Raw genomic sequence first — 11227 nt, forward strand, 5'->3', positions numbered from 1 at the left:
CTGAAAGAAGAACAGTCCCTACATATATAAAAATAAACTTTAGTGAAAATGACAGTAATTTAGCAATAAACTACTTAATTTAACCAGAAATCAGATTACAATACTTTTCAGCAACTCATACCATTTAAGGTTTGCTGCTTTTTAAAACATGATTTGATGGGGTTTACGTGTGTGTATGTGTGAGATCTTGCTGTTTTCCTGTCCCTTCTCCTAACCAATGAGAATATTAGCCGAGCTGGCGAGCCCCTGGGATTGGTCGAAAGTTTTCCAGCGGCTGCCCCTTCTCCTCACGCCCGGCTGAAGGAGTGAGGTCTGTCGCTGACTGAACAGCTCCGGTGGCAGCGTGTCCCCAGCCCAGGAACCGGCGCTGCACTGCTCCCAACTATCCCCAGGAGCGTCCCTCTGTGACAGCGATGAGGCTGCGGGCGGTCCTCTGTCTCTGGGCGGCTGTTTGCTGCCTTGGAAGTAAGTCTGTACCCGTTGGAAACTTGTAGGGGAGTGGTATGAGAGGGGAGAGGGAAGAGGGGGGGAAAAAAAAAGTTACCCAGCCTCAGTGCTGTGTGTGTGTCCAAACCGATTCTTTTCAAGTTTCTAATGTTCTTTCCAATGGAACTGCAAGTGCGTGCAAGGGCTGAAAATGAAAAAGAAAAGAGAATCAGTTCACGGGATTGTTGACTGAGTAAAGGCTATCCCTGGCAGTACGTGAAGTTGCGTCTGAGTGTGCAGTGATTTGTCAGATTATTAAATTCCTGATCTACACCGGGGAACCGAGGCATTGTATTTTCTCTCTCTTAATAAAAAACAGCAATTTTAATTGCAATTGTATAGATCCTGCTAGGATCTGGGATTGAAAGGGCATTTGGAAGGGATTTTAGCAAAATTGTCTAGAATGAGTTTTCACTTTTTGGTTGAATAATCTGGAATAAACATGCTGAGGGGGGTGGTCTCTGTCCATGAGCTTTTGGGGGGGGTGAGGTACTGTCTTGTATCCCTGCAAATTGAGTCTCTCCTCTCTCTCTCTCTCTCTCTCTCATTCACAAGGAAGAGGAAGAGAGGGATCTCTTCTTGTGAAGAGGCTATTTTTTTTGCCGGGGGCCGCTGAGCAGACAGGGCAACGCAGGACTGACCCCTCCCGACCCTGTCTCTCTGGGCTTTCAAAACCGGTGACATCTGAATGCAGCTTTTCTGTAACTGCCTTCAGTGATGGTACTCCGTGCTCTGGGCAAAACAAAACAAACCCCTCATTTCGCACACCTTTTTGAGATGCTCCATTGCTTTTTATGTCTGTCTTTTTTTTTACTCTGCAGGAAACCCGGCGGACGCTCGGCCAGGCAAGCCCTGCGTGCCCACTTGCACTGGTAAGCACCGGGTGTATTCACGTGGGGCTAGCCCCGCTCGGAGGTGAAATATTGGTTTAGTTTGCAAACCGCAGGGGGTCCTCTGTACAGTGTCCAGTGTTAACAGGGAGGCACTCAGACGGTGCTGCTGCTATTGAAGTGCAGATACCCAACACTCAGCACTGTATTAAAAACTGCTGTCCGCCCCTCCTTTCCTCACCCTCTCTTTAACAGGCTCAGTGTTCTTGCCCGGCCGTCCAGCCCCACCAGTGTGCCTTCTGCATTACAGAATGAGAGCTTCCCAGCCAAGATATTAGTCACTGTATAACCGCCCGGGACAATAATTTCACTGTTGCTGGAACTCAACACTGCAGTGTGCAAACATATTGACTTGAGAGCATGCAAAGGGGAAGAGGATTCCTCACTGCAAATAGAGGCGCCTGCTCGCCCTCACTCATCGTTTATCATTCATTATCGCCACTACTTTAGCTCCGAGGAGTGTTTAAATATCATGCCCTTCCAGTATAACAGGCTGTGCAATTAATACCTATTATAGAAGTTTATAAAATAAGGAGAGGATGAACAGTCAAGGTCTTTTTTTTCCCTGGGGTATGGGAGTCCAAAACTCCCGTAGGCATAGCTTCAAGGTGAGAGGGGAAACTTTTAAGTGGGACCTAAGGGGCAACTGTTTCATGGTATATTTTAGGGAGTGAGCTGCCAGAGGAAGTAGTGGCAGATGGTATAATTACAGCATTTGAAAGGCATCTGGATGGGTAAATGAACAGGAAAGGTTTAGAGAGATATGGGCCAAATGCTGGCAGATGGAACTAGATTAATTTATGATATCCAATCGGCATGGATAAGTTGGACCGAAGGGTCTGTTTCCATGCTGTGCATCTCTAGAACTGTATGATATTACTTTCCTATGTAGTAACATTCCATCATAGTGTACACAGTCTTTTGCTAATTTTGCAGTTTTAAGACCTCTTTCTGCTCCACTTGATATTCTGCAGATTCCCTAAAACACAAGGCTGCCAAGCGGTTGCTGAGCCTCACATACTGCACATCTGTCTGTGTGTGTGTGTGTATATACTGTGGTCACTGTTTTTAAGCCTTATTAAGTGAATAATACCCAGTCTGTGCTGAGAACTGTTCAATCATTTGCACCTAAGAAAATGAACAAACTTGCTTTAATTTAGTTAGCTGTGGCCATTTGCAATATTTCTAGACAGATCACAAAACAATGTTCGATCCTGGCCCTCTCAAAATGTAAGTGGGAGAGGGGGAATAGGCAGTGCTGACGTGAGCTGTAAGGTAACAATGATTGTTGTGAAAAGCACAGTCCTGTTTCTGACCAGGGTCATGTTGTAATATGACCTTAACTACCTTGTTGGGGCCATCATACTTCAGAATTAAACCTTCTATTAAATCTGCAGAATTTGGTCGGTTAAACACCAGTTAGATTAGGTCAGCAGCTATTTCTGGTATTCCTTATAGACAAGTGTGAGGCACGGATTCCTCTGCCCCTAACACTGGAAAAAGTCATTTTTGACAAACTTTTTTTCCTTGAGACTCTTGCAAAGTGAAAGAGGCTTCAAAATATTTTGTCATCGTTATAAATTAGAAAAGATCAGTTAAGTACAAATGCATTGCTTTAGTTGGTCAAATATTCAGCATTTTACCACTGTTTAATTAAAATTGAACAAAGTTAACTGAAATGTTGTTTCTTCAGGTACCAGTCACCTGAATTACCAGAAAGGTTTCCGATATACCTACAAATACACGACTGCCGCAAACAGTTTCTTGCAGGGAAGTTTAGATGAGAGCAGTGGACTGACAATTGACTGTTTAGTCATTATCGATGTTCTTGACAAGTGCCACCATGTCTTAACAGTAAGTATTGTTTTACGCTTTACAACGTTCTTTTGGGTACAATACAATGCAGGCAATAAATAAAATTCAGAATATAAAGCCAGTCTTGGCCATTCCAGCTATCATTGGTTGCTCTAAAAACCCATCTGGTTCACTAATGTCCTACTGGGAAGGAAATCTGCCAGTCTCACCTGGTCTGGCCCCCATGTGATGCTGGACCAGCTACCCCCTGGAATGGTCTGGTAAACTAATCAATTTATGGGCAGTTAGGAATGGGAGGGTATTAAATGTTGCCCTTGCCAGTACCACTCACATCCATGAAAGAATATTAGGAAAAAGAAGATCATGCGACTTGGAAATATGTGGCTATGAGTCGGTGACCATCGTTGACTGTAATTTAGTTAATGTCTAAATTGCGCATATTTCCATATTACAGCTGATAGGTTTTGCATTTAAGTCCAATTTAATCTGATCAACAAAGCCAAGCTTGATTTAGTGGTCGGGTGACTGTCTGTGTGGAGTTTGCACATTCTCCCTGTCTGTGTGGGTTTCCTCTGGGTGCTCTAGTTTCCTCCTGCAGTCCAAAGATGTGTTGGTTCGGTGCATTAGTCATGGGTAAATGTAGAGTAATAGGGGAGGGGAATGGGTTACTCTTTGGAGGGTCAGTGTGGACTTATTAGGCTGAAGGGCCTGTTTCCACACTGTAGGATTCTGTTCTGTTTAATTTTTCACTGGAACAATTTTGTTTTATTTATTTCCTCATCAGTAAGTTTTTATTTTGTTTAATTGTATTGTATCACAGCAAATGCAACATGTGCTGACAAGCTCTGTCATGCATAGTCATTTTGAGCACAGCTCTGCATGTGTTCCTTTTTTTTTGTAAAGTTGTTTTGTGGATGTGTGTTTCTCATTTTTACATGATTCTTTCTCTAACATAGAACTCTACTGAACAGGAGTGGGCCCTTTGGCCCACAATGTCGCCAAACTAAACTAATCCCTTCTACCTGCTCTTGGTCTATACCTCTCCATTCCTTGCATGTCCATGTGCTTGTTTGAAACTCCCTTAAATGGCCCTATAGTATTTGCCTCCACCCTCACGCCTGGTAGTGCATTCCAGGCTTCTACCACTCAGTGTAGATAGACCCGCCCCTCACATCATCTTTGAACTTTTCTCCCTCTCACCTTAAACCCCTAGTATTAGAGAAACTGACCGTATTATGTACGTTCTCCGTTTCTTCAAAGAGTATCAGAATCCCTACAGTGTGGAAGCAGGTTATTCGGCCCATCAAGTCCATATTGACCCTCAAAGAGCATCCCAGCCTGACCCACCCCCTCCCATCCCTGTAAGCCTGCATTTCCCATGGCTAATTCACCTAACCTTCACATCTTTGGACTGTATGAGGAACCCAGAGCACGTGGAGGAGACCCACACACACACTGAGAGAATGTACAATGCTACATAGCCTGTCGCCGGAGGGTGGAATTGAACCTGGGTCACTGCATTGTAAGGCAGCAGTGCTAGCCACTGTGCCAACCTGTGGTACAAAATGTGAGGCTGGCACCCCAGTGAGATGATGTGGTAGAAGCCTCCTGCAGGGTTCTAGCGGGTCCTTCTGACAGAGTTATCAGGGATTAGGAAGCTGTCACAACTTTATTAATTAAATACTTGGGTTGGAGCAACAAATATCAAGCCCCGCAGTGACAGTTTGTGATCTTGTGAAAAGATCTGTGTTACCTTTTCCTGCGTGTCTGTGAGCAGAGTTCAGTCTGTTCCATCTTCTATTTAATATGTAGGCCTCACTATGTTGTAGCAATCTGAAGAACTCCGTTAGATCTCGTGGTGTCAGCTTTCACTCGGATTCCTCTCCCAAACAATGCTGCTTTTTAGCTTATTGAGCCACTTCAATGTATTGTGTCCTTTAACCAAAAAAAAAGGAAACGTGCTGTGGGTAACTTATTGATGATAAAATTGTTCTCATGACAAACCGTACGTAGGTTAGGCAGCAGCAAAAAAAATCCAGTTCAACTTTGTTAATCCAGAGTACTACTTGTCCAGAGAATTCGAAAACAGAAAATTCAGGAGAAGCTCAGCAGGTTCTGAGAAAGAGTCACCAGACCTGAACCTCCACAGATGCCGCCAGACCTGATGAGATTTTCCAACAACTTCTGTTTTTTGTTTCTTACTTCCAGCATCCATGGTTCTTTGGCTTTTAGCCCAAAGAAATCTTTTGATGACTGACTTCAGAGAATGGGGGAAATAATAGTTGCAAAATGGACTTTTGTAATTGTATGCCCTTACTAAGGAATGCAGCCACTGATCCCATTTCATCTCCCATGATGTGTTTCATCGCAAATTTATATTTACAGCAGCTTTTCATCGTTCATATACATCGCTCCTGGCATCCTCTGATCTTGCCTTACAACTCTTCCTCCCTTTGCAGTTCTTGTATTTAGTGGGTGATTGGCCAGCTGTATTTTGCTGGATGTTTCAGCTAATGAGGTGAGAAAATCATTTGACGCGCCCTCTGCCCCTATGTGCCCCAGATCACTGACCCAGCCTCGCTCTGTCAATATTCTGCTTTCAAATTGGCCTTTGGGCTCAGTCATCCATAACACAGAGGGGGCTGAAGATGGCAATCGTCAGTCTCCAGTGAGGCCAACGTCTTGCCCAAAGCAGCTTCGCGCTGCCCTTTTGACAAAGAAGCTGACCCGTCAGTGGTCCTTCAGCAGTATGCATAATGCAATTGGGAAAACAAAAGGGTGTGTAGTTACATCTGGGACAATACGTTCTCTTTTAATCCTGATGGCATCTGAGACATTCTTGGAAGATTGCAAGTTTTTAAACACGTCCTGAAATGTCTACATTTCATTTGGAAACCACTGCCAGCCATTTGTTATTTGGCATGCAGTTTATGATTAATTTAAATGGGTTCTATTACAATGCCTATAGAGGAAGGTGGTCAAATGATAAAATACGGCACAACTCCATGCAGTTGCTCATCACTAGTCAGTAAGAGCTGTTAAATAAAACATAAACCTATTGAATAAAACCACAACATCTTTTTTCTTTCATTTTTAAAGCAAACTGCATATGGTTGAATGTGGTGTAATGTGACTTTAGCCTTGCTATAGCACAGTGACCTGATTAGCTTTCACTTAGCTGCCCTTTCCTTTTATTGTCATTTGTTCTGTTTCCAATTCTTACTAGATCTCATCTCCCTTTTAAATCCCAGGGACACTTTTTTTCATTGTCTGCTTCCATCTGCCAACATAGGATTGCACAATGTTTTTATTTTCCTGTCATTGCTTCTCTGATGAGATATTTTTAAAATGCTGCAGAACGCATTCAACTTTATTGAGATTTGATTCCATTGGCAATGTCAGAAAAAGACAGAGTTATCTTTTCATACGCAGCATTTTTATACACCTGCAAAAGAAAGTGTTTTCAAACTGAAATGTTGGGTGCTTGTGTTGTAATTTTACTCTCTTCAAAAAAACTTATAGGAAGAGGTTTTTAGTGGCATTTATTGTCCAGAGGAAAATTAAGGGTCAACCATGATATTGTGGGTCTGGAGTCACATGTAGGGCAGACCACCCAAGGATGGCAAATTTCTTAGAGATCAGTATAGAGTCAGAGGTGTACAGCACAGAAACAATCCTTTGGTCCCACCCGTCTGTGCTGACCAGTTATCCTATATACATCTAGTCCCATTTACTAGCATTCAGCCCGTATCCCTCTAAGCCCGCCACTTTCAAGGCATTCCAAGGTGTCTTTGTTCAGCAACACTCCCTAGGACCTTACCATTAAGTGTCTAAGTCCTGTCCAGACTTGCCTTTCCAAATGCAGCACCTCGCATTTATCTAAATTCAACTCCATCTGCCACTCCTTGGCCTTTGCTTCTTTTCTGTTTTTTTTTGTTTCCTAAGAATTTGATCTTCACTATCTGTACCTGGGTACATTTATACCTAAGATGGTGCTGTAATGTGGTGACTGTAAACTTTTTATTGTACTCATTTGACCACATGTGACAATAAAGCTAATTCAATTCGATTCTGTCCCTAAACGACATTAGTGAACCAGCGGGCTTCTATGACAGTTGACAATTACAAGGACAGCTTTCTAATTGCAGTTTTTTAAAAAAAATTGAATTCAAATTGTTTTCTGTCATGGTGAATTCAAACCCGTGTGCCCAGAACATTAATGTGCTGTTTTCAATAACTAGACCAGTGACATAATTACGAAGCTGCCACTACCACTCCACTACTCCAAATTGTAAAATACAAAAATCTGCAAAGTTTGCATTTGCAATGGGTAGCTTTTAGCAATGATAGTGGCTGAGCTGGGGAGATCATAGTGGATGTAACGGTCTGCCATGAACGACATTGAATGTGGTGGTGCTGTGGGCAACAACTTCTGCTCACAGTAAGGGATTGGGAATATGAAAATATATTTATGTAGCACCTAGATATTTTCAGTCTGTTCAGAAATCTCTGGATCAGGTGAGACATGAACCCGGGCCTCCTGGCTCAGGAGTAGGGATACGACTCTGTGTCTCAATTACCCCATCTTTGATATTTTCTAATCGACCTGCTCAAACATGTTACTGCACACAATTGAACTCAAAACCCTGGCAGAGGATCCAGAGGCAGGGCCATCAGCACTGCACCACAAGAGCCCCGTAGCAACTTATTGAGTCAACCGCAATTAAAATCCGGTGGTAGTTCTGATAGTGCTGGCTTTCCATTGGTTGAGTTTGCTTAAAATTATTCCTGAAGTGAAATAATGTTACCTCATTGCCAACACCTGCCTTCATGGCTTTAGCATCTTCCTTCTTGGATAGTCCAGGTTCAGTTTAGATGAATTAATTGATCATTCTTTGAATTCTGATCTCTGTTTAGTGCAGGTTTAGACACAGCTACTGGTCTCGGCACTCTTGGGTTAACCTGGTCAAGGACTTCTGTCAATGCCACAGTATCGCAATGGCACTCGTGATCAAGGTGTTTTTTTTTTAATTTGGTGGACACTTGGATCAGCAAGATTGTGCATAACAAGGGATTTTGGAACAAGAGTCGGAATATTGTGAAAAAGGAAACTCACCTTAATTTTGGCTCTTGCTTTTTGTCTGTTTTGAGGAAGCACACATCTCATTCCCATCAAATAGTGTAAGTGTGTTTAGGGCTGGAATATAAAGTGAGGGCAAGAAATAAAATCCAGTTTTGCAAAATGGACAGATGTATCCAGTTGGATATAGGATAATATGGGGATTACCTAGTGTCAACAGAACTAGTGCAGACATGATGGTCTCTTTCTGTGCCATAACAATTCTATAATTCTGTGAAGTTTGTTTATTAAATACTGTAATTAAAGAAGGACACAGTCTCTACTTTACTTTTCAATTCCAAACTATCAATTTGTTTTCAGCTAAGAAATACACAGATTAAAGGATCAATGTCAAATGAGGTGGAACTTCTCCCAAATCAGGAAAAGCTAAGGTACTGTATCTGTTCAAAAACTCAGTATACTTAAATACAGTTTGACAGTTTTGACTCTTAACAAGTTGCAGGTCTGTGATGATAATTGATAACTGTCCTTTTTCATTCTGAAGGTAGAAACACCTGAGTAGACATGTACAGGGCCATCTCACATGCAGATGCACCAAACCGTTAGGAAGGCAAATGGGGGATTGAAGTTCAGGAATAAAGGAATTTTGCTCCAACTGTAGAGGACTTTGGGACCGCACCTGGAAGACAGTGTGCAATTTTCATTTCCACATTTTGGGAAGGAGGTGGTACAGAAAAGGTCTCTGGGATGAGAAGCTGAGTAAATTGAGCCTAGGATCAGTGGAGGAGAGAAGAAAAATGAGTTAATCTCATTGAAACGTGCAAAACTCTAAAGGGGCTTGACAGTGAATACTGAGAAATTGTTTCCCCTTGAGTCTAAAATGGGGCGCGGTCTCAGAATAAGGAGATCATTTCAGAGAATTGAGGAGAATTTGCTTCAAGTAAAAGGGGGCAGTGACTCTGTGGCATGCTTCACCACAGAGGGCTACAGTAGCTTGGTTATTGAATATGTTTAAGGCTGCGACAGACAGTTTTCGTTTCCTCCAGAATCCAGGAAGGAGGACAAGAAAGTGAAGTTGAAGCTAATCGTAGAATCCCTGTTGTGTGGAACCATTCGGCCCATTGAGTTCATACTGACTCTCTGAAGAGCATCCCACCCAATCTTCCCTTTACCTCACCTTATTCCTCGAAACCTGCATTTCCATGGCTAACCCACCCATTTTGCACATCCCTGTGACACTACGGGACAAATTAGCATGGCCAATCCACTTAACCTGCACATATTTGGACTGTGGGAGGAAATTAGTGCACGTGGGAGAAACCCCACAGATGCGAGGAGAACAGGCAAACTCTACACAAACAGTAGCCTGAGAGTGGAATCGAATCTGGGTCACTGACACTGAGGCACCGGGTCATCATTCCACCTGAGGATCAGTGATGATCATCTTAAACTGCAGTGCAGATTCAAGAGGTCATAAAGTCCTGCTCAAATTTCTTACGTTTGTAAACATGATGTCTCGTCTTGTATATATTGCTTTGCACAAGAGTTTGACTTCTTCCTTGTCACATTGTTGAAGCTGATACTCAACAAGATGGTGTTTGCTTGAAGATAAGTAAGGGAGATTTTGTAGGAGTTGGGTGTCTGTGTGTGACTAGATGGTGAGAATTCTGGAGTTTGGCAGTACTGAGTTTGAGAGGGGATGGGGATGGGGGTGTGTGTGTGATGTGAGGAATTGGCAGCATGATTCGGGTCCTGTGGTCCAGTGCTATCCTCTGGAGATGGGGGAGGTGGTTTGGGGGGCAGATGTTGAGGTTTGGCAGAACTAGGGAGTGTGAAGTGGGCCTGGCTGAGTGCCCCTTGTGTGGGTCTGTCAATGAGGGGAAAGGAAAGGGTATATGCTTGGCAGCATTGATGTGAACAAAAACATTTGGCGGCCTGATTTATAAATTTCTGAGATCTCTACAAACTTTGACTTTGATATTTTATGATTGATTTGTGGATGTCTGTCTTCTTGCTGTTCTGTACACCTCCCTTTCGATTCTCACACTTTGCCCAAGAAAGATTATAATGCTATCTGATCTCTTGGATGTTCCCTTTCACTCTCCGTCACCCTTCCCGTGCTGTCACTCCTGTTCTTTGTGTCATCTTGTGACAACAATTCCATGGTTTTCTTTCTGTTGTCAGTGAAAAAAGAACACTTTAGCATCCTTCAGTAAAGTAAAATGGATTCTGCTAGCATTGTTTTTGAAACTCTCTCACAGAAACAGTCAGTTTGTTTGTGTCTAAAATGAGCGTGAGTAACTCTTACTTCTCTTGGGGGTCGTGGAGCATTGTGTTGCAATTATTGTCCAGTGATGGAATCTGTTAATCAGGCTCCGGGCTTACACTCTAGCGAGTACCCTTTCCAGAGAAGATCTTTAAAGGAGCATGTTGTATTCAGACAACTGGCATGACTTCACTGATGTGTCCTGGCACGCTTCCATTTTTTTCATTTATTTGCTGATTTCAAGGAATGAAAAGTTGCTGCTTTTGGCTTTGGAGCTGCTGAGTTACAGCCTTTTATCTTGAGTATGAGTGAAAAACGTGACATGCTGTCGAGACGCTGCCATCATCATGACAGATGCAAGAATATCAGATCTCAAAGGAAGCAATAACTTACACGGCGTAAGAAGGGGATGCAGATTCCAAAATAAAATACCTTGAGGAATAACTGTTCTGTGGCGCTTTTTCCATTAAACACCTCGACCAATTAGAGCTCATCTGCCTACCAGTCTGCACCATTGTCCCGTGCAGTATAAATTTATTGTTGCTTTTGGGTTGTTCCAAGATGGCTGCAGAGTAGGGCACCTTAGTTGGAGCTCATCTGTTCCATCCTTTTTTTTTCTTTATTTTTATTTTTTTTTTCTACCCCCTTCTTACACCCCCTCCCACCCCACCCTCCAAGATGTGCCTGAGA

The 11227-nt window shown here is 42.9% G+C and overlaps 1 protein-coding gene across 4 annotated transcripts in view; it reads left to right on the plus strand.

The window, feature by feature from the left end:
• The first annotated feature begins 316 nt into the window (after positions 1–316).
• Positions 317–11227, plus strand: part of LOC140464425 (uncharacterized) — a 409548-nt gene continuing 398637 nt past the window's right edge. For all 4 annotated transcript variants that reach the window (XM_072559463.1, XM_072559465.1, XM_072559466.1 and 1 more), the window contains exons 1-4: positions 317–465; positions 1308–1358; positions 3070–3230; positions 8632–8702. In XM_072559463.1, the coding sequence (XP_072415564.1) occupies positions 414–465; positions 1308–1358; positions 3070–3230; positions 8632–8702 (335 nt within the window). In that variant the 5' untranslated portion in view covers positions 317–413. The remainder of the gene's footprint in view (positions 466–1307; positions 1359–3069; positions 3231–8631; positions 8703–11227) is intronic.

Source organism: Chiloscyllium punctatum, chromosome 40 (assembly GCF_047496795.1).
Source record: "Chiloscyllium punctatum isolate Juve2018m chromosome 40, sChiPun1.3, whole genome shotgun sequence".
In the NCBI taxonomy this organism is placed as follows: domain Eukaryota; kingdom Metazoa; phylum Chordata; class Chondrichthyes; order Orectolobiformes; family Hemiscylliidae; genus Chiloscyllium; species Chiloscyllium punctatum.